Source organism: Bufo bufo, chromosome 7 (assembly GCF_905171765.1).
Source record: "Bufo bufo chromosome 7, aBufBuf1.1, whole genome shotgun sequence".
NCBI classification, from domain to species: domain Eukaryota; kingdom Metazoa; phylum Chordata; class Amphibia; order Anura; family Bufonidae; genus Bufo; species Bufo bufo.
The window spans coordinates 101,800,803-101,825,760 of NC_053395.1; the positions used below are offsets into that span (position 1 = coordinate 101,800,803).

At 41.8% G+C, this 24,958-nt stretch overlaps 1 protein-coding gene across 2 annotated transcripts in view; it reads left to right on the forward strand.

The window, feature by feature from the left end:
* Positions 1–24,958, forward strand: part of PGAP1 (post-GPI attachment to proteins inositol deacylase 1) — a 1,296,519-nt gene that overhangs the window by 1,145,470 nt on the left and 126,091 nt on the right. For both annotated transcript variants that reach the window (XM_040441657.1, XM_040441658.1), the window contains exons 22-23: positions 4,574–4,771; positions 16,298–16,436. In XM_040441657.1, the coding sequence (XP_040297591.1) occupies positions 4,574–4,771; positions 16,298–16,436 (337 nt within the window). The remainder of the gene's footprint in view (positions 1–4,573; positions 4,772–16,297; positions 16,437–24,958) is intronic.

Below are 24,958 nucleotides of genomic sequence, written 5' to 3' on the forward strand. Positions count from 1 at the left end.
AAAAATAAACGGTTGAAAATAAAAAAAATAAAAAAAGTTTCACATGTAAAAAAAAAAAAAGTCCCCTAGTAAGGAATGAAAAAAAAAAGTTAAAATTAGAAAAAATAAAAAAAAGTATACATATGCCACGTCCGTAAAAATCACTGACCAACATGGATCTTTCCAAAATGGGGTCACTTGTGGGGTAGTTATACTGCCCTGGCATTTTAGGGGCCCAAATGCGTGCAAAGTAGTTTGAAATCTAAATCTGTAAAAAATTGCCGGTGAAATCCAAAAGGTGCTCTTTGGAATGTGGGCCCCTTTGCCCACCTAGGCTGCAAAAAAGTGTCACACATGTGGTATTGCCGTACTCAGGAGAAGTTGGACAATGTGTTTTGGGGTGTCATTTTACATATATCCATGCTGGGTGAGATAAATATCTTAGTCAAATGCCAACTTTGTATAAAAAAATTGAAAAAGTTGTCTTTTGCCAAGATATTTCTCTCACCCAGCATGGGTATATGTAAAATGACACCCCAAAACACATTGCCCAACTTCTCCTGAGTACGGCAATACCACATGTGTGACACTTTTTTGCAGCCTAGGTGGGCAAAGGGGCCCACATTCCAAAGAGCATCTTTCGGATTTCACCGGCCATTTTTTACAGATTTTGATTTCAAACTACTTCGCACGCATTTGTGCCCCTAAAATGCCAGGGCAGTATAACTACCCCACAAGTGACCCCATTTTGGAAAGAAGACACCCCAAGGTATTTCGTGATGGGCATAGTGAGTTCATGGAAGTTTTTATTTTTTGTCACAAGTTAGTGGAATATGAGACTTTGTAAGAAAAAAATAAAATAAAAAAAATCATCATTTTCCGCTAACTTGTGACAAAAAATAAAAAGTTCTATGAACTCACTATGCCCATCAGCGAATACCTTAGGGTGTCTACTTTCCGAAATGGGGTCATTTTTGGGGTGTTTGTACTGTCTGGGCATTGTAGAACCTCAGGAAACATGACAGGTGCTCAGAAAGTCAGAGCTGCTTCAAAAAGCGGAAATTCACATTTTTGTACCATAGTTTGTAAACGCTATAACTTTTACTCAAACCATTTTTTTTTTACCCAAACATTTTTTTTTTATCAAAGACATGTAGAACAATACATTTAGAGAAAAATTTATATATGGATGTCGTTTTTTTTTGCAAAATTTTACAACTGAAAGTGAAAAATTTCATTTTTTTGCAAAAAATCGTTAAATTTCGATTAATAACAAAAAAAGTAAAAATGTCAGCAGCAATGAAATACCACCAAATGAAAGCTCTATTAGTGAGAAGAAAAGGAGGTAAAATTCATTTGGGTGGTAAGTTGCATGACCGAGCAATAAACGGTGAAAGTAGTGTAGTGCAGAAGTGTAAAAAATTGGTCTGGTCATTAAGGGTGTTTAAGCTGAGGTGGTTAAAGACGTACCTGGTTTTGGCTCACAATCACTGGTGGAAATCGCTGACCGAACACTGACTGTGTGAATGCGTATGAACTTGTGCTGCCCGTTGCCATATTGCGGACCGCATTTGTGGATCCGCAATACACGGGCGCCGTTCCGTTCACGGATGCAGACTCATTCACTTCAATGGGTCCGCAAATCCGGAGATGCGGAATGGAAGCACGGAACGGAACCCTACGGAAGCACTACGGAGTACTTCCGTGGGGTTTCGTCCCGTACTTCCGTTCGGCAAAAAGATAGAACATGTCCTATGGGCGGATCGCGGACCCATTAAAGTGAATGGGTCCGCGTTCTGCTGCGGCTGCCTTACGGTCGGTGTTCGTGCATTGCGGGCCACAGCATGGCCACGGGGTGGACACGTTCGTGTGCAGGAGGCCTAACGGAAATGTGTCTCTAAAATTTAGCTAGCAACACATCCTTTTTTTTACAAATCTGTTTTCATTTTCTGATGGCATATTCCTTTTTTATATTTCTTAAATATGATTGTAAGAGCTGCCATCTTGCCTGAGCAGAATTAAGAAAGCATTTAAAAAATGGTTTCACGTCAGCCCCATGGTCCATAGAAACAGTGGTCAGGAGGTGACATCATTGACTTGTATGGGAGAGTTTTCCATGCATCCTGTGACCTGTAGTAGGGTCAGGAGAAAGATGATAAGCTGTGATATCACCTATTGTGAATGGTGGATCCTCTGTTATCTGTACACAGAGGTGGTATAATGAGGCTGCAATGATAAGAGCAGTAAAGTGATCTGTACAGATCAAGAAGTACTGCCTATTATTAGGCTTAGTGGCCTCAGTGAAAACTGCAGGATTTATGGTTTTTGTTTAAATATAGATATTGACATGTAAAGTTAAAAATAACATCACCAGAAATACTTAAAGACCTTAAAAGGGTTGGGGAGCAAGAGCAAAGATTAGAAAAAAAAAAAAAAGAATTAAAGAAAGGAGGTATGGGTACTAACAGACTTTAGAGTGTCATATACCAATTTTCTGGTCAATTGGAGCATCATTGATTTACACTGCTCAAAAAAATAAAGGGAACACAAAAATAACACATCCTAGATCTAAATTAATTAAATATTTTTCTGAAATACTTTGTTCTTTACATAGTTGAATGTGCTGACAACAAAATCACACAAAAATAAAAAAATGGAAATCAAATTTTTCAACCCATGGAGGTCTGGATTTGGAGTCACACTCAAAATTAAAGTGGAAAAACACACTACAGGCTGATCCAACTTTGATGTAATGCCCTTAAAACAAGTCAAAATGAGGCTCAGTAGTGTGTGTGGCCTCCACGTGCCTGTATGACCTCCCTACAACGCCTGTGCATGCTCCTGATGAGGTGGCGGACGGTCTCCTGAGGGATCTCCTCCCAGACCTGGACTAAAGCATCTGCCAACTCCTGGACAGTCTGTGGTGCAACGTGACGTTGGTGGATAGAGCGTGACATGATGTCCCAGATGTGCTCAATTGGATTCAGGTCTGAGAAACGGGCGGGCCAGTCCATAGCATCAATGCCTTCGTCTTGCAGGAACTGCTGACACACTCCAGCCACATGAGGTCTAGCATTGTCTTGCATTAGGAGGAACCCAGGGCAAACCGCACCAGCATATGGTCTCACAAGGGGTCTGAGGATCTCATCTCGGTACCTAATGGCAGTCAGGCTACCTCTGGCGAGCACATGGAGGGCTGTGCGGCCCTCCAAAGAAATGCCACCCCACACCATTACTGACCCAATGCCAAATCGGTCATGCTGGAGGATGTTGCAGGCAGCAGAACGTTCTCCACGGCGTCTCCAGACTCTGTCACGTCTGTCACATGTGCTCAGTGTGAACCTGCTTTCATCTGTGAAGAGCACAGGGCGCCAGTGGCGAATTTGCAAATCTTGGTGTTCTCTGGCAAATGCCAAACGTCCTGCACGGTGTTGGGCTGTAAGCACAACCCCCACCTGTGGACGTCGGGCCCTCATATCACCCTCATGGACTCTGTTTCTGACCGTTTGAGCAGACACATGCACATTTGTGGCCTGCTGGAGGTCATTTTGCAGGGCTCTGGCAGTGCTCCTCCTGTTCCTCCTTGCACAAAAGCGGATGTAACGGTCCTGCTGCTGGGTTGTTGCCCTCCTACGGCCTCCTCCACATCTCCTGATGTACTGACCTGTCTCCTGGTAGCGCCTCCATGCTCTGGACACTACGCTGACAGACACAGCAAACCTTCTTGCCACAGCTCGCATTGATGTGCCATCCTGGATAAGCTGCACTACCTGAGCCACTTGTGTGGGTTGTAGACTCCGTCTCATGCTACCACTAGAGTGAAAGCACCGCCAGCATTCAAAAGTGACCAAAACATCAGCCAGGAAGCATAGGAACTGAGAAGTGGTCTGTGGTCACCACCTGCAGAACCACTCCTTTATTGGGGGTGTCTTGCTAATTGCCTATAATTTCCACCTGTTGTCTTTCCCATTTGCACAACAGCATGTGAAATTGATTGTCACTCAGTGTTGCTTCCTAAGTGGACAGTTTGATTTCACAGAAGTGTGATTGACTTGGAGTTACATTGTGTTGTTTAAGTGTTCCCTTTATTTTTTTGAGCAATGTAGATAGAATTGCTCATCTCCACTACCAGTGTATTATGTGTGAATGAAAATTTGAGCTCTCATATCATATTCAGTAATGACCCTCATGCCGTATTCAGTAATGAGCCCTCCTGCCTTATTTAGTAATGGCTATTTCAGTATACATAATATGTTGTGCAGATTCACTACTTTGATGTGTAGAGGAAATGGCTTGTGCCCAGCATTAGGTCTCATGCACAAGGCCACAGTGGTCGGTGCCCGTGCATTGCGGACTGCAGTTTGCCGCAATGTTCTATGCTGCACCATGTCAACCTTCACCCTTACAGAAACTGTAATAAAGAAGTGTCTTAAACAATGGTGGTTTGCCATATTTCACTATTTCACAACATTTCGGCAAACGCTTGCATTTAAGTCTGTTCACTTTCATGAACTATAGTTAAGAAAAAAATGTTTGGGATATCTGCAATCTGTGTTTTGTGTGGCTACAGTAATTGTCTTACTTTTTTATTCAGTTATGACTGGCTCAGAGATATCTGGGATAGCTTATTGCTTCCACATCTTGATTCATCAGAGTTATATTCCATGAACCTTCTGTTTCCACTGGGATCTCTATTCCTTTTCATGCTTGGTACTGGTATAGCATATTGGAGTGGAATATTGTTAAAGTCAACAATTGGAATACTTTCATCAACATGGAACACATTCAAAAGGTTTGATGCAATTTTACTCTTATTTACTGTACTTAGAACTATTTAAAGAGGATCTTTCACCAAAAAATGCAATCTGACAGCACCATGTTATAGAGCAAAAGAAGCTGAGCAGATTGATGTATAGTTTTGTGGGAAAAGATTCAGGAAAACCTGTAATTTATACATTTATAGGTGTGCTTTTTCTACCTTCTGTAAACAGCTTATCAATACAGGAGGGAGGAGTTATCAGTGATTGATATCATTGTGTTCTAAGTGTGTTATAAGTGTTCATAGAGAGATAGCTGTCAGTGACTCATAAGACCTCCTCCCTGTACCAATAGCACTTTACAGGGCTGAATAGATATGCTGAATCTTTTTCCAAGCTATATATCAATCTGCCCAGCTTCCTCTTTTATAACGTACTGCCTGCAGATTACCTTGCATTGTCCTGGCACAAGGGTTCTCTTTAAGCTTGACATAGCCTATCTTTGCCAGGCTTTAGGAGAACAGTGCTATGGAGCTCCTGCCTGTACAGTGCTCAGTATGGACTTACAGCAGTGTACAGGAGTATAGATGCTAATGTATAATAGGCACCCGAACTTCTGGTAGCTATTTTGCTAAGAAAAGTAAAAGTTCGATTTTTATTTTTTTTTGTGTGTGTAATGTGTAGGTGTAGTGATGTTAACTATTTTTGTAATATACTTTAATTACTGAAATTATACATTTCTGTTAGAAAAATAGCTCTAAAGTGGCCCATTTTGAGCCTCAGCAACACCCGTCTGTCTTCTGTTTACATAAGGCCGAATGCGAGTGTATTACTGTAGTACAGCGGCGGCATGAAGCGCACAGCGTCATAGCAACCAGTGACGTCGCGCGCTCCTGCTCGCAGCCGGAATCCAGGCCGTGTTACCACGGACTGCTCACGGCCGTGAAACACGGCTGTGTGCATTCGGCCTAACAGTGAAGACCTGCTAACACTGACTGTGTTATGTAAACAGAAGACAGAGGAGCGTTGCTACGGCTCAAAATGGGCCACTTTAGAGTAATTTTTCTAATATAAATGAATGTTTTTAGTAATTAAAGTATATCACAAAAATGGTCAGTATCACTAACCCTATAGATTACACAAATAAAAATAGAACGAAAGTTACACTTTAAAGAGTAACTAAACTTTTCTAAAATCTTTTTTTTAAATGTTCTAAATAGCCTAAAATGATTTTTGTACAATCAATAATACTGTTTTTCTAATCAAATAGGCACTAAGACTATCAGATCTTAAAATCATTATCCTAGTACAGTGCTGACATGTCAGCACTGTACTGGTGTACGGATTTCACTGGACTGCGCAGGCTGAAGCACATATTGCTGCTTCTGCCTGTGCTCTCCTCAAGCTTAACTCAATTCTGGCACAGCACATCAGTACCCCACTCCGCATAGCTCAAGGCTGTCTATAGTACATTCAGAGGTAAAAAAGAAAGAAGAGGCAGTAATGTCTGTAAAATTAGAAGGGCAAGTATGGTAGTTTGTGTTATTCATCATTGGTCAATGACACGTTTCTGGACCGTACTGGCCCCTTCCTCAGATTATAACCAAGTTAAAGAGGTCTCCAAATACACTTATTTAAAATACAGATACTCGCTCTAATTTGGTACAGGGGGCGTGTCTACCTGTCATGTGAAATTCATTCATAAAAAGCAGATAGTGACGCTGAGAGTATAATAAAAAGTCTGTGGTAATATCCAAATATAAAAATATACAAACATTTGATTTAAAGAGGAGGACAATAAGAAAAATATATTTTTCATTACACCTCAGGTCAGACCACCAATCAGACCTCAGCTGACAGCTTCAATCAAACTCCCAATGTTAATAAGACGTCAATAAGACCTCAGATCAGACCCCCCCATCAGACGTCACCTCAGACCTCAATGTAAATGACCTCCAATCAGAGCCCCATGCGTTTTATCAGCCTCCATGCCTCTCATCAGCCCCCATATCAGCCCCTATGCCTCTCATCACCCCCATATCAGCCCCCATGCCTCTCATCACCCTCATATCAGCTCTTATGCCTCTCATCAGCCTCTATGCCTCTCATCAGCCCCCATATCAGTCCTTATGCCTCTTATCAGCCCCCATGCCTCTCATCACCCTCATATCAGCCCTTATGTCTCTCATTAGCCCCCATTATCATCACTTATGCCTCTTATTAGCCCCCATTATCAGCCATTAGGCCTCTCATCAGACCCTATCAGCCATTATGCCTCTCATCACCACGATACTTCAGATCAGCCCCAAGCAGCCTCATGTCTTATAAAATAAAAAAGCTATAAACTCTCCTGCTCCTGGACGCCGCCAATCCTCACCGCCCGCGATCTTCTTCCTCCTGCTGTCGGCTGTGCTGTGAACTGTCGCACAGCGTGAGGTCACAGAGCGCTTTCATGCTGTGCTCAGCCACTGCACAGCCGACAGCCGAGGACCAGGAAGCGGTGAGTACAGAGCCTTCACCGCTTCCTGGTCCTCCAATACTAATGAGTGCTTCCTTAATGGAAGCGCTCATTAGTTTTTGCCGCAGGATGCATTTTTCCCCACTTTTGGGAGGAAAAAAATTTGTCTTATGGGATGAAAAATACAGTATATAGTTTTGTGGGAAAGGATTCAGTATATATTTATAGTATATCTCAGCTTTGATTCTACCTTCTGTGAGCAACATCAGTACAGGATGGAGCTGTTATCAGTGAATGATAGCATTTTGTGTATGTGTGTGCATATAGAGATAGCTGTCAGTCACTGATAACACATCCCTCCTGTACCTATAGCACTTCAGAGGGCTGCAGATGTAAATGTAAAAGTTTTACTGAATTTCACACGTAAATTTATATATATAGGGGAGGAACACCAGAATGACAACAGAAGGAAAATGACCAGGAACTAGGCCTCAAGGCTAGGGAAAGGGAAACGGTAACCACCTATGAAAACCCTAAACCTAGCCCTGACTCCTGTCAGTATAAATAGACCCTGAAGGTGGGAATATTCATACACTGGAAACCTAGGCCCTAGTAACCCTTAATAGCCCTAGGAGTAGTGACAGGGTCTGAGACTATTCGTTCCTTCCCAGATGAACGAACCAGTGTCTCCCTGAGGCCTAGTAAACAACGAGCAAATGGGAACAACACAATACCAAGAGAAGTACACTTATCTTCAATAGAAAATGGATGAGCAGGAACTCAGATGAGGACCACACATAAGCTCTTCCAATTCTAGGCAGAGAATATCAACTGCATTGTATGAACTGTGAGTCCAGACTAAATAGAGGAGCAGTAATGACCACAAGCTGCACCTGAGACGAGAGGTGTGGTCGTTACCAACAACAACACTGCAACAAGTGAAAACAGAGAGATTGGCAGATAACTTCATGTGCAGCCAGTCTCTCAGATCTTCTAACCTCTTTCATGGGAGGGACCATAACAGTACCTTCTACGGGTGGCCTCCGGACACCCACGACCGATCTTATCCGGATGAGCCCTGTGAAAGGCTTTCACAAGGTGACTAGCATTAACGTCGGCCGCTGGAACCCGCATTCTATCTTCTGGACCATAACCCTTCCAGTGAACGAGATACTGAAGGGATCTACAGAGAATTTGGGGTTCCACTATCCTGGCGATCTGAAATTCAAGATTACCGTCCACCATGACAGGAGCGGGAGGCAAGGAGGATGGTTCAGCAGGTTCGACATATCTCTTCAGGAATGATTTGTGGAAAACATTATGAATTTGTAAAGCCTGTGGAAGTTCAAGACGAAACGCTACCAGGTTAATAATGGCAGAAATCTTATATGGACCAATAAACCTTGCACCCAACTTCCAAGGAGGTACCTTCAACTTAATGTTTCTTGTAGACAGCCACACAGAATCACCCACTCTCAGATCTGGACCACTCATACGTCTCTTGTCAGCCATACGTTTATACTTGTTGTCCATTTTTTTTAATTATTTAGAATTTTCCGCCAAATTGATGACAAAGAAGAGGAAAATCTTTCCTCTTCAGCTATACCAGAAGTCTCAGTACCAGAAAATGTGTCCAACTGCGGATGTAACCCATATGCCCCAAAAAACGGCGACTTTAGCAGTGAACTCCTGCCTACGGTTGTTTATGGCAAACTCGGCCAAAGCCAAAAATGAAGACTCAACTTGATTCTCTGAGACAAAACATCTCAAATAAGTCTCCAGATTCTGGTTAGTGCGTTCAGTCTGTCCGTTCGACTGAGGATGAAAGGCTGAAGAGAAGGCAATTGTACCCCCAAGTGAGTACAGAACGCCTTCCAGAATTTGCAAACATATTGAGTCCCCCTATCAAACACCACATCAGAGGGAATACCATGTAGCTTCCTGATGTTATAGACAAACACTTGAGTTTTAGCATTAGGTAGACCTGATGTTGCTATAAAGTGTGACATCTTGCTGAAGCGATCAACAACCACCAGAATCAGTTTTTCCTGAGGAATTCGGTAAATCTGTGATAAATTCCATGGATAAATGAGTCCAAGGTCGGGATGGGATAGACAACGGAAGTAGAGATCCTGAAGACCGAGTATGTGTCACCTTGGTACGTTCACAAGTCTCACAAGCTGTCACATAGCCCTCAACACGTTTATGCCAGCCTGAGCCACCAGAATCTACGAGAAATGAGATCGACCGTGGATCTGCTACCAGGGTGTCCTGTAAGAACTGTATGGGGATGTTCCTCGAGCACCTTGTGCCGTATTTTGGAAGGAACAAACAACTTCCCCGGAGGACAGGAATCCTGTGCATCTCCCGCCCTGGGCCTCCAACACCTCTGCCTCAAGGTCAGGATTAAGGGTGGATATTACCACCCCTTCAGCTAATATCAGTCCAGGATCTTCCAAATCATCCCCCAGGAAAGCTACGCGACAAAGCATCCGATAGTTGACAACGGAATTGAATCTGGTAAAAAACAACAACCATCTGGCCTGCCTTGGGTTTGGATGTTTAGCCGAATCCAGGTAAGCCAGATTTTTGTGATCGGTAATTACTGTAATGGGATTAATCGCTCCTTCCAACCAATGACGCCATTTCTCAAAAGCCAACTTAATGGCCAGCAACTCTCTATTACCTACGTCATAATTTTTTTCAGCAGTTGAGAGCTTCTTAGAGAAGATAGCACATGGGCTCCATTTACTAGGTGAAGGACCCTGCGATAAGACTGCTCCTACCCCCACCTCGGATGCGTCAGCAGAAGCAAAACATTTCTTCACAGCTGAAAAGTCTTGAAATGCCACATCAGACCAGACTGAGATATCCAAACCTTTCCTAGTCATGTCTGTTAAAGGTTTAACAACAGTCGAGTAGTTCAAAATAAATTTATGGTAGTGAACCCCATAAATCGCAAGAGCGCTTTCAGATTTTCGGGTCGATCCCAGTCGAACACAGCATGGACGTTTTCAGGATCCAAACGAAAACCTGAAGATGAGAGTAGGTAACCCAGGAATTGCACTTCTGGAAATGCAAATACACACTTCTCCATCTTAGCATAGTTTATTCTCTCTTAGGATCTGTAACACTTGTCTGACGTGAGCCTGATGCGTATCCATGTCAGGATAATAAATTAGAATATCATCCAGATACACCACAACAAACCTGCCCACCAGATGATGAAAGATATAATTGATGAAATGTTGAAAAAACGCAGGAGCATTGGTTAACCCAAAAGGCATGACCATATTCTCAAAATGACCTTCAAGGGGATTAAAGGCTGTCTTCTATTCGTTCCCCTCCTTGATCCTTACCAGATTATGTGCCCCCCTCAAATCCAACTTAGAGAACACCTTGGCACCGACAATCTGATTGAACAAATCCGGGATCAAAGGAAGGGGATAAGGATCACGGATAGTAATGCGATTAAGCACACAGAAGTCTAAACATGGCCTAAGAGTTCCTTCCTTTTTCTTAACAAAGAAGAACCCTGCATCCACTGGGGATTTGGATGGTCTAATATGACCTTTAGCCAAACTCTCGGTGATATATTCTCGCATGGCTGCTCTTTCGGGTTCAGATAGATTATACAACCGAGACTTGGGCAACCTAGCTCCAGGAACAAGGTTGACGGGGCAATCATACTCCGGAGGTGGAGGTAACTCCTGGTCTCCACTTTCAGAGAATACATCAGAAAAATCAGAAATAAACGAAGTTACAACTTTAGTGGTTACAACAGAAAGTGCTAAGATAGTTGTCTATGCAATAATCACTCCAATCAAGAATCTGTCTCGCTTGCCAATCGATGGTAGGATTATGTTTGCTTTACCATGGTAAACCTACCACCAAGGAAGCAGGCAGACCCTCCAGCACAAAACACGAAATGGATTGTTGATGAAAATCACCCACCTTTAAACAGATGTCCTGCACCATTTGTGACAAACATTTCTGCGTGAGTGGAGCGGAATCAATTGCAAACACCAAAATATTTTTGTCTAATGCACTTGTCAACCCATGCATACGGACGAACTGGCCATCAACTAGGTAAACCCCTGCCCCACTGTCAATAAACACTTCAATTCCCACAGTTTTGGAATCTAGCACCACGTCGGCAGACAGGAGAAATCAGGTACTACCGGCAAATGACAAAAGTAAATTCTTAGATTCCCCACCCACACCACCAAGAGTGAGATGAGGACTAAACATATTTTTTTCTTTTTCACCTTGACGCTAAACATAAGGACATACGTTAACAAAATGTCCACAGAAAAAGCAGAGTCTTTTATTAAGCCTAAAGTTCTTATCACCAGGTCCAGGGGTAGCCCCCCCCCCCAGCTGCATTGGCTCGTCACCAGACATGAACTCAAGTGTCTCTCTACCCAAAGTGTCAGAGGAGGAGGCCGCCACCCCATATGATAGTACGTCCTGAGTGTGAGGAACCTTAGATCTCTCCCTCAGTCGTCTATCAATACGTACAGCAAGAGACATGGCCGCTTCCAATGACTCAGGATATTTGTGAAACACCAACGCGTCCTTCAGTCTCTCGGATAAACCTTGACAGAATTGACTACTGAGAGCTGGGTCCACTCCGTATCCGTAGCCCATCTTCTAAATTCAGAGCAATAGGTCTCCACAGAACGCTCTACCTGCCGTAAGCCACGCAACTTATTCTCGGCCAGGGAAATCCGGTCTGGGTCATCGAAGATAAGACCTATAGCTCTGAAAAAATCATTTACCGACTGGAGGGACTGTGATCCGGTCGGCAAAGAAAAAGCCCAAGACTGAGCGTCACCTTTTAGTAACAAAATGATTATACCCACTCTTTGACTCTCGTCTCCAAAAGAGTTAGGACGTAGTTTAAAATATAATTTGCACGACTCCCTGAACCAAATAATGTTGTCACTTCCCCCGGAAAATCTATCCGGTAGAGCGACCTTAGGTTCAGAACAGGCCTGGTTCCCACTGCCGGAACCAGCCGCCTGTAGTCTCTGGATCTGTGAGACAGTCATGCGGAGGTCAGCTATCTGGAAAGACAGCCCTGCAGTTGTCCAACCAGTGCAGAAATAGTATCCATCGCTTCACTGACACAAACAAAATGGCGTTTTTTTTTGGGTGGTTCATAATGTCGCGGTGTAAGGGGAGGGGAGGAACACCAGAATTACAACAGAAGGAAAATGACCAAGAACTAGGCCTCAAAGCTAGTGAAATCGAAATGGTAACCACCTATGAAAATCCTAAACCTAGCCCTGACTTCTGTCAGTATGAATAGACCCTGAAGGTGGGAATATTCATACACCGGAAACCTAGGTCCTAGTAACCTTGAATAGCCCTAGGAGTAGTGACAGGGTCTGAGACTACTCGTTCCTTCCCAGATGAACGAATCAGCATCTCCCTGAGGCCTAACAATGAGCAAATGGGAACAACACAATACAAAGAGAAGTACACTTATCTTCATTAGAAAATGGATGAGCAGGAACTCAGATGAGGACCACACACCAGCTCTTCCAACTCTAGGCAGAGAATATCAACCGCATGGTATTGAAGTGTGAGTCCAGACTAAATAGAGGAGCAGTAATGACCACAAGCTGCACCTGAGACAAGAGGTGTGGTCATCACCAACAACAACAACACTGCAACAAGTGAAAGCAGAGAGACTGTCAGATAACCTCACGTGCAGCCAGTCTCTCAGATCTTCTAACCTCTGTCATGGGAGGGACCGTGACAAAATATATATATAATCTAATAAAAAAAAAATATCAACCTTGGATGTATCCCCATTGTGAGCAGTAGGTGGTAGGAAAAACATCAATTAAACTTGTTGCAAATGTATTATACATTGTAACTTTTATGATACCCTCGCTACTAATGTTTCTATTACAGAATACTGTCGTTTCAGTAATCTCATTCAAGCAAGTCGGATTTATAGTGTTTAATTTATAAATAAAAAAACTTCTATTTTGGGGCGTGGCCTGACCACTGATGGCGCCGGCTGTGTGAAGTGTGAGCTCCATCTGAGGAACATATCTTAAGCGGCTAAAAGCAACTATTCTGACTGAAATCAGTGCTGGTTAGAGTCCCAATCACGATGCCTCGTGGTAAAGTGGTTGTGCGGGGCCCCAACTCACCGAGTTTTTTGCCAAAGGGCCTTCTTCTGCTCCAGATCCTCGACACCTATCACCACTTGCGCAGCCCTCTTCCTCTTCATGCGGAGACTGCGCTGAGCAATCTCCTGAGACACCAGATGGTGAGTCGCCTGAGTGCTCCCTCACTAGGCAAACCATGCAATTTATGCTGAACTCCGTGCGTGCCTCCCTATTAGTGAACTTTAAATCCATGCTGCACAACGTAAACCGGGAGATATCAGACCTGGGAGACCGCACCACTCACATAGAATCTAAGATGGTTGAGTACGCTGCATCACATAACGCTGTGATAGATGCGCATTATGAGTTGTCAGAAGATATTTCCCGCAAGAAAAACAAGTTATATGACCTGAAAGATAGGTCTAGAAGGAACAATATACATATTTGAGGGATCCCAGAAAACATTCAGGACTCTCAATTAAGAGAAATTTTCCATGGGTTCCTTAATGGGAACCTGTTATCACCTTTCTGCTGACCTCACTGAGGGCAGAATAAAGTAGTGACAGATATGCTGATGTCAGCACTGTGTCACTCATCGGCTAAAAGTCAGTGGTTGCCGAGAACCAGCATCATAATCATTGCAGCTCAGGCCTTGAGAAGAGTCCCATCCGCCTGAGAAGAGTCCTGGTTATTATAATCTCTTGCTCTCCCACCCTTCTGCTGTTGATTGGCAGTTGTCTCCGAGAGAGAAAGGGAGATAACTATATAGAAGTATTAATCTAGAGTTTTGGACCCTTTAAAATATAGCTTTTATTGGTTCAATTAAAAAGTAGAATACATCACCCTGTAATAACTGGGTGACCTAAAAAGTATCAGGACAGGATGTCGCCCAGCTACCACCGTGAATTGGTGAAATTAATACCATGTAGATAGTGCAAATTCCACAAGGGCACTTGTGATGTTGGTGATAGGTATAGGTTAGGGGAAAGGTTAGGGCACTTTGATGAGTGCTGGGGATGATTCTCTCCCTGTACCCGCCCTAGGTTAACCTTTGCCCAGGGAGGATCCCCGATGGTGGGATCTTCCTGATCCCCGTACCTGCCCTGTCTGGCCCTGTACAGCCCTGTACGTTGGGAATATCACACAGGTAATGATGTCAGTAATTTTTTTAACCCAGACGCGTTTCCCCACCAAGGTTCATCAGGGGGTCGGTTGGAGGAAGATAATTATTGTAAATAACATCAAGGATCAAAGCAGGATAAATATATAAAACATGTACTATGTCCTGGATGAAACAGTGAGGCAGACCATGCTCAGGGCTGGATAAATCACTCAGGCGCTCCGATTGGTGAAGTGGGATGTCACCTGGAAATGAATAACAAAAATGTGTATTTGCTTACTGGATTGCCAAAATCTTGGCATCCCACAGGTGATAAAAACTTACTGGTGATGTGCCCCAACGATGTCCGGACTGCCACCTGCCATATTTGGTTAGGCATTGGGGCTTCTCTGTGCTGCCTCTGTTTAAATAAGCACTCCAGCGCTCGTTCCCACTCTCGGGAGGTTGATATCCGGTGAGTGGAACGCACGCCGGGCCGTCCACATCGACAGTTGCGCCTGTGCATCTCCCCCCCTTTATCCCTCCTACTACATCCTCACCCTCTTTTTTTAGGACAGGGACAACTCAGGTTTGTAGTTATGTGTACAGAGCTGTGTGAGGAGCATTTTTTGCGGAGCGATCTGTACTTTTCAGTGTATGACTTTTTGATCACTTTTTATAAAAATAATTGTGTGAGATGAAGTGACAAAAAAACAGCAAATGGTCTATTATTTTGACTTTCTGTTTCGCGGTTTGCAATATGGGAAAACTATCTTTATATCTCAATAGTATAGACGATGCCCATGATGTGCATTTTTTTTATTGCTTAGATATTTTTATTTACATTTTGGGGAAAGAGGTGTGTGATTTGAATTTTTATATTGTTTTTATTTTTTAAATCTTTTTATACACTTTTTAATAGTTACCATAGGGAACTAGAGGTAAAAGAGGTAAAAGTTATGGAACATTTGAAAGAGTTCCTCATGTATTTATATCTATATTTATATCTAACATGAAATATAACTGTACAACTTAGATTACAGAGACCATTTAACTGTATACAGATATTTTTTTGCTAACAAATTTAATACTTCAATAGGCTCATGTCCAGTATACATCCTAGTACAGACAAACACCGAACAAAAAGACAATTCTCAATTGTCCAATTATGGTTAAATAATAAAATTTATTATATCAATAAGGCTGTGTTCAAAGTGGCTTGTGTTTTTTCAATAGTCATATTTTGTGAGGGATCTATTTTTCAACATACAGAGTTATTGCAATGAAATGGTATATTTTTGAAGGCCACAGCACTCATCAATTATATACAGTATATGACATTCACCAGGTGCTCGTCTTATTCTGACCCTCTCTCCACCCCGGGGTCGATTTCTTCTAGATATACAATATATAGTCAGCACTCCAGCATTCAATGATATAGTGAAGACTTTATTCAGCCAGACATAGTCGTGCACATCAATATAATTATAGCGACGTTTCTGGCTATTTGAAGCCCTTTTATCAAGCCAATTGTGTTACGCATGTGTGGACTCTGGCCTTGATGAAGGGCTTCATATAGTCCAACACATTGCTATAATTATACTGATGTGCACAACCATGTCTGGCTGAATAAAGTCTTCACTATGTTATTGAATACTAGAGTGCTGTCTATATATTATTGCAATGGTGCATGGCTACCAGGTTTCTTTCCTCATTTTAAGGAAATAATTATGCAGTAGCTTATGCCATTCTGGTTGGTAGAGAACTATGTAAACCTGACATAACAAACCCTAATTCTAGTAAGAACATATGTAAGCACTTTAAACACAGTAATGTTTCTGATTGATATTTTGCTGATTTGTTTTATATTAATCAGCAGAAGCACTCATTTTGCGAAAGAGACCAAAATTTGGACAAACAAGCTGCTTGCAGAAGCTTTGGTCTTCTCATTTGTTGCTTGGAGGACCTGTGGTGCATTTGCTATTTTACTTTTGTTTCTTCGTTATATGATTAAGGTAAGATTTCAATTGTTTGACTTACATGTGAAAATACTATTCCAATTTTGGGACATTCATTAAACTTGCTATAACTAGCTTAAATGCTACTAGATTTGGCATTACTTCTTATCTTGGTTGGGGGTATTTCGGCCCTTTGTCCATGGCAAAATTTTAGCTTGTGGATTGTGCAGTCACATTTCATTTGGAGGCTCCATGCTATGACAAAGCAAAAAAAATTTAATTTTAATATGTGAACAGAAACTTAAAGGGGTTATGTCATCTAGGACTTTGATGGTATATCACCAAGATATTCCAATAAAGTCACACTGATCTCTAAAACGGGTCTCTGAAAGTGCATGCGCGGCGTGCTCTCCATTAATATCTATGGGAGTTCCAAAAAAAACTGAGTGAGCGAGCTTGGCTTTTTTAAGAAGTCCCATAGAAATGAATGAAGAGCAGCCACTGCTCCATTCACTTTTATGGCACTGCCGGAAATAATCGAGCCAGTGCTCAGCTATTTTCGGAACTCTCATAGAATTCAATGGAGGGCAGCCTGATCTCTCCGCTCACTTCTGGGGACACGATCTGGAGACAAGTGCAGGTCCCATGCTGTGGACACCTTTTCGGGACAATTTTTAGCATTTCATTTTACTCATTCAGTGCTAAAATCATTTGTTAATTTGTCTTTATTAAATATTTTTGATGGTTTCTGTTCTTCAGACTTGACTTCAGTTGTTTTTGCAGACTATGTTTTTTTCTGTTTTACAAAGAATTTGTCAGGCAGCTGCTCTGACAGTTCCATGTGTGTAGTCCTTATCTCTGAACTCCTGACAGCTCATAAACACTCATATAAGCCATATTTCTCCATTCACATGGTTCCCTGTCTCTAGGTAACATAGTATATAAGGCCGAAAAAAGACATTTGTCCATTCAGTTCGGCCTGTTATCCTGCAAGTTGATCCAGAGGAAGGCAACAAAAACCCCTGTGAAGTAGAAGCCAATTTTCCCCACTTAAGGGGAAAAAAATTCCTTCCCGACTTCAATCAGGCAATTAGAATAACTCCCTTGATTAACGACCCATCTCTAGTAGCTATAGCTTGTAATATTATTACACTACAGAAATACATCCAGGCCCCTCTTGAACTCTTTCAATAAACTCACCATCGCCACCTCCTCAGGCAGAGAGTTCCATAGTCTCACTGCTCTTATCGTAAATGAACCTTCTTTCCTCCAAACGCAGAGGATGTCCCCTCGTCACAGTCACAGTACTGGGGATAAATAGATGATGGGAGAGATCTTTGTACTGACCCCTGATATATTTATACATAGTAATTAGATCTCCCCTTAGTCGTCTTTTTTTCTAAAGTGAATAACCCTAATTTTGATAATCTTTCAGGGTTTTGTAGTTCCCTAATTCCAGTTATTACTTTAGTTGCCCTCCTCTGAATCCTCTCCAGCTCTGCTATGTCTGTCTTGTTCACAGGAGACCAGAACTGTACACAGTACTCCATGTGTGGTCTGACCAGTGATTTGTAAAGTGGTAGGATTATGTTCTCATCAAGGGCATCTATGCCCCTTTTGATGCAACCCATTATCTTATTGGCCTTGACAGCAGCTGCCTGACACTGGTTTTTACAGCTTTTTTTTTATTTTATTTTTTTATAAATATTCTTTATTATTTTTCACATAAATTATCCTTTACATTACAATAACCATTTACAATATTTTTCAATCAAACATTTTATTTTTCCCATCCCCACCCAACCTCCCCTTAACCTCATCAGAAAGGAATAGAGGGAGAATACAGAGAAGAGAAAAAGAAAAAAAAATATGAATTGGTACCTTCCTTTCCTCCTCCCCTGGCCCCACCCCACCTCTCCGACGCCAATCACTCCATCCACTTCTTCCATTGCCTATCAAATATCTATTTTTTACTGTGGGAACCGATGCTGTATTCACACTTAACCATACATTTAACTTGATTTTCCCATTCTTTTAGTGAGCGGACTCTTTTGTTTACCCAGTATTTAATTATAGAGCATCTGGCCTGGAATAATAATTTAGCGACAATCTCCTGAGTGAAGCTATCTCCCTGTTCTCCTATCACTCCCAAGATACATGATGCTATATTTCTAGGGATTTTAACCGGGTAGTCTTTCTCTATCCGTAAGATTATCTTCTCCCAAAATACCTGTATCAGAGTACACTCCCATAGGATATGTACATCATCTACTCCAGTTTTACCACATTTGTGACATTTAAATTCTTTATTTTTATAAAACCTCATAAGCTTTTTGGGCGAATAGTATAATCGATGCAGCACAAAAAATGTAGTCGTTCTGTGGGATGGGTTTCTTGAAGTTCTTCTTCTGTCCCCTATTATATGCTCCCATTTTTCTTCGGTCATTTGAGCCACTATTGTCTCCCAATTACGCTTTACATTTAAAATCCCTATTTCTTTCGATCTTTGGGCTATTAATATGTTATACACTTTTGAGATCTGCTTCTTCTCTATTGTTAAATTTATTATTCTTATTAGTATTTGGGGTAACCTTTTAATTTCCCCTGTCCCTATTAACTTATTCAGAGCGTGTCTCAGCTGGAGATAGTAGATAACTTCCCTATCCAGAAATCCATACTTTTCTTTAATCTCCTGGTAGTTTATCATCTGCCCATTTTTCCAGATCTGACCTAATCTAAGAACACATTTCATCCAGATATTTTCTGGGTTGTACCATAATAGTGTATCATCATGTATCTCGCTCTCTTCCCATAGGGATTTTATCTTTGCCAGCTTTTTACCATTACTTTTGTTGTTAAAACTTCTGAGAACTGTTGCTTCTGTAATACCCCTGCCTCAATATTAAGCACATTTTACATTCTAATAGATTTTTATTTATCTTTATCATATTTGATCTGTAAATCTGAAGAGTATTGAGGGTCTGGATCTTTTTTTATCTGTGCTGCTAAATAATACAGTCTTAGATCTGGGACTGACATACCCCCTTTTCCGTCTGGACACTGCAATATCTGTCTCTTAATTCTAGGTTTCCGTCCCCTCCATATTAGTTCGCTCAGCAATTCCTCTATTATCTTAAAGACACTTCTTGGAATTTCTATTGGGGAGTTCCAGAGGACATAATTTATCATCGGTAATAAACACATTTTAATCAGAGAGATCCTCCCGGCCATGGAGAGAGAGATTCCTTTCCATACCTTAATCTTGCTTTTGACTTTAGCTATAAGGGGGATAACATTTAGTCGAGTGTAATCCCGTATTTTAGCGGAGATATTTATACCAAGGTATTTTATGCTCCCACCTTCTTCCTTTATTTCTAATGGTACTGGTATAAAACTACTGTTTTTTACAGCTTAGTTTGCTGTTCACTAAAATTCCTAGGTCCTTTTCCATGTCAGTGTCTCCCAGTGTTTTACCATTTAGTATGTACGGGTGACTTGCATTATTCCTTCCCATGTACATAACCTTACATTTGTCAGTTTTAAACCTCATCTGCCACTTCTCTGCCCAAGCCTCCAATCTATCCAGATCCATCTGTAGCAGTATACTTTCCTCTTCCGTATCAATTACTTTACACAGTTTAGTGTCATCTGCAAAAATTGATATTTTACTATGCAAGCCTTCTACAAGATCATTAATAAATATATTGAAGAGGATAGGGCCCAATACTGACCTCTGAGGGAACTCCGCTAGTGACAGTGAATCAATCTGAGTATGTACCGATAACTACCCTATGTTTTCTATTACTGACCCAGTTACTTACCCACATGCAGACAATTTCTCCCAGTCAAGGTGATGTTGTAAAATGAATGTATGATTCTAGGTAATGTTTAAAATGGCTGTCTGTCTGTCTCTAATCAATGTTGTCATGTTGTTAATAAAGTTAAGTGTAAAAAAAAAGACAAATTAGAGGTGACATAGCGAAAACAATGTTAGATCTGCTTCCACACAGACACTGACAAGGTGCTACTGCAGGTAATAATTGTGTATATACTGTAAATGTTCTGCTTCTCAATAAACTACTTTTCACCTATTAGCAAACTGGTCAGTTAACAGAATGTGTTCACATGACGTGTGGGGGCTCACATGGCTGATGCGATGTTTAGTATTATTCAGCTCTCCTAAGGAAGTATTTCACAGGACTAAAATGAGCCGTACCATTTTTTTTCTATTCCAAAATGTTTGGGAAAGTGTGCAAGTACACATAGAAATAAACAAGGTAGAAAATACAAACATCTCTCCCGTTGATACAGAGACACAGCATACACAATGTTGACAAAGGTTTAACCAAACTTATCCAACGTCCATCTGTGGCTATATAGAATAGAACTGAAAAGAAAACATCTTAATGCCACTGACACTCATTGCTTATAGTACAGGATTAGTGTGGCCAGGAGATCAAACACAAGCATAAAACAAACGGTGGTATGAACAGAAGCACAACAATGCCATGGTCTTATACAATGTGATAAGAACTCTTACTACGTTGTAGTTTTTAATGGTGTCATTTTCGGGTACACACAACTTTCTGATTAACTTTTATTAACTCTTTCTGGGAGGGAGATAGGAGAAAACAGCAATACTGCCACTGAGTTTTTACAATATAAATTTTACGGCTTAAATTTTTTGGTATAAATAACATAATATCTTTATTCTTTGGGTCAGTATGATTACAACGATACCAAATACAGGGTGGGCCATTTATATGGATACACCTTAATAAAATGGGAATGGTTGGTGATATTAACTTCCTGTTTGTGGCACATTAGTATATGTGAGGGGGGAAACTTTTCAAGATGGGTGGTGACCATGGCAGCCATTTTGAAGTCGGCCATTTTGATTCCAACTTTTGTTTTTTCAATAGGAAGAGGGTCATGTGACACATCAAACTTATTGGGAATTTCACACGAAAAACAATGGTTGGTTAAAACATAACTTTAATTTTCATGAGTTATTTACAAGTTTCTGACCACTTATAAAACGTGTTCAATGTGCTGCCCATTGTGTTGGATTGTCAATGCAACCCTCTTCTCCCACTCTTCACACACTGATAGCAACACCGCAGGAGAAAGTTTCAGGTGCTGCACATCTCGTATCTTCACAGCATAGATGATTGCCTTCAGATGATACGAGATGTGCAGCATCTGAAACTACGGATACTGGAAGCCTGTGCTAGCAAATCTAAATATTGCCTGGTATAGTCCCCTTGTGGGACTATTAAGTGGTAAAAAAATAAATAAAAAAAAATGCTTTCTTTTCATTGAAAATACGCCCTTCAATGAAAAAAATGTGCAAAAATAAAATCTTCCCCACGTTTGGTAGCGGTGCATCAGGACAACAAACACTACACAAATATCATAAAAATTATCCCCTATATTATGATATTTGTGTAGCGTTTGTTGTCCTGACGCACCGCTACCAAACGTGGGGAAGATTTTATTTTTGCACATTTTTTTCATTGAAGGGCGTATTTTCAATGAAAAGAAAGCATTTTTTTAAATATATTTTTTTTACCACTTAATAGTCCCACAAGGGGACTATACCAGGCAATATTTACATTTATTTTAAAATACAATGCACTATCCCTATAGTACATTGCGTTTTAATGTCAGTGCTATACTAACGTTGACCAGCAGACTGCGCTAGAGAAACACAGCCTGCTGGAAAACACTCAAGGCAGGCTTGGGGCCTACCAGGCCACAGTCAGCCTTTACACACATCAGCACCCCACAATCGCATTTGCAGGGTGCCGATTGGAGAAAGAAGGTGTCTGCTCCCGCTTACATGTGGCGGGCGCCTTTGCAATAGCCATCTCTCATCCTCATACTGTGAAGGAAATCACTACATGTAAATGCAGCTGTCTTCTTCACTCAACGAGCAGCCGACTGTCGGGAAGGAACACTTCCTTCCTATCGGCTGTAACACTGTGCGGTGTAAACCTGCCTTTACTTTTTATACAAACCCTTTATTCAACCCCCAACTGTGTACATTAAGTCACGTACAGATACCCCGGCCCCTATTAACATTTATTGAGGCACACATCTGTGATGCCCCCTTTCTCCTGTCCCTTTTTCTATTGAACCGTGTCCATTATGATTCGTACCAAACCACTGAATATTAGGGGGGTGAAAATTGGGTCACGCAAATATAAAGTAAATCTTTTTGCGGATGATATGCTTCTTACAATCATTAAACCTTTAATCAAATTGTCTAATGTAGTGAATCGTTTGTCCATGTTTGGTTGCATTTCTGGCCTATGGATCAGTACCGCTAAATCACAGATTTTATATTGCACTTCCTCCTATTCGGATAATTGTGTATAATTTTAGTTTCAAAATCCGTGGCTATTACCTTCCCTATTTAGAGAGTAATTCACCGACATCCCTTGATTCCATTTTTAAATGGAATTATGCCTAACTAATCCCAAAACTCTGCCAGGAATTGATTACCTGGAACTTCCCTACCCTTTCGTGAATAGAAAGAATACACACTATTAAAATGGTCACATTATCTCGAATACTGTATTATTTTGTTTGCTTCCCGTGGCAATCATGGGCTCAGCTCTCAAGTCTCTACAGAATTAAATTTTTAGGTTGGTGTGGGCGTATAAACAACCCTAAATATCCAAGTCTATAATACATTTACAGATAAGGGTGGGTGGTCTTTCAGTGCCTCATTTATATAAATATTATTTAGCAGGTCGGCTATCCCAATTAATATCTATCCGCAGTGGGTTATACTTCTGTTGACACCAGTGACTCCATCAGCTTTAATTTGGTCCCGATGTATCTTTAGTAGAGATGAGCGAATTTCTCAAAGATTCGGTCGGTTCGCCAAATTTTCCGGAAAGATTTGATTTGATCCGAATTTATTTGTGGCGAATCGCGTTGAAAAACAGCTATTTTCTGGATGCAGAGAGCCTGTATAGTGGTGTAGATCACTGTGCCTTGCAGTAACACGCATAGGGAGTCTGCTGTGGTAGTGAAACAATACTATGATTCAGTATGACACACAGATGACAGGCATCGCTCTTAGAATTGCTGCAGACTTCACTTATTTGGGCAGTTATGGTGCCAAAACTCACCAAATAAATAAGTGTGAGCTTACAGGTCGATGTTAGAGTCAAGAAGAAGCGCACTCTTTTTACACCGTCGTCAGCTGATTCCACATGGATGTCTACAGAACCTGTTCTATTAAACACTTCTACAAGTAGAGCCCCCCAGACAGAGTGGAGAAGGTGTCAGCAGTAAGTTTGTGTTGATGTCACAGATTATTTTGCCCTTCCTCTGATCCATCAGAACAATAAGCCCCAAGCCTCCTGTCTGTGAAGCATCCGCCTTCACTTGGTCAGCATTTGGTCAGTAATCCACCAGTATTGCTAAAGCCCAAAAAAAAAACAGGAGTGGATCCAAAACAGATATGACATGTGAATGGAATCTTTGCATGTCTCCTGCTTTTGGCTACCAAATCATAAGCCAATTCTGATGCAAAATAGGGACCATGTCATATAGGCCTTACAGCCATTACATAGACAGGATCCGTTGTGCGTCTCATTTTTCCTTCCTTCTGACCGATCAGAAGAAGGATCAAATAAATGATGATGTCAACCAGGCCAAAAAGGCAAAATAGTGGCCCAGTCATGGAGTGGGGAGGGTGGGAACAACATGATAAGTCCACAGGGTGGCCCAATGACAGAGTGGTGAGGTGGCAGCAGCATGAGGAGACCACAGAGTGGTGAAGTGGCAGCAGCATGAGGAGACCACAAAGTGGCCCAGTTACATAATGTTGAGGTAGCAGCAGCATGAGGAGACCACAGAGTGGCCCAGTGACATAGTGGGGAGGTGGCAGAAGCATGAGGAGACCAAAGAGTGGTAATGTGGCAGCAGCATAAGCAGACCACAGAGTGGTGAAGTTGCAGCAGAATGAGGAAATCACAAAGTGGCCCAGTGACATAGTGTTGAAGTGGCAACAGCATGAGGAGACCACAGAGTGGCCCAGTGACATAGTGGGAAGGTGGCAGCAGCATGAGGAGTCCACAGAGTAGTCATATGGCAGCAGCATGAGGAGATCACAGAGTGGTGAAGTGGCAGCAGCCTGAGGAGACCACAGAGTGGCCAAGTGACATAGTGTTGATGTAGCAGCAGCATGAGGACACCACAGTCTGGTGAGGTGGAAGCAGCATGAGGAGACCACAGAGTGGCCCAGTGACAGTGGGGGGCAATACCAGTACCAGCTAAAGATGGTGGCTGGCAGTAGGAGCACCTGGCAGCAGGTGTGGCATCAGGCAAGTGGCAGCATCAGAATATTATCTTAAGCAGATAGCCAGAAGAAACAGGTCTCTTTTGTCAAAGTGTTTTTGTGGCACCGTGGATGATCTAGTCTGATGCATCAGGCAATGGTGTTTGAAAATCCTGGCTGATCCACGCCTGATTCATCTTCACAAAGGTCAGTTTCTCCACATTTTGGGTGGACAGGTGAGTTCTCCTTGGGGTAACTATGGCCCCCGCCGCAGTAAACACCC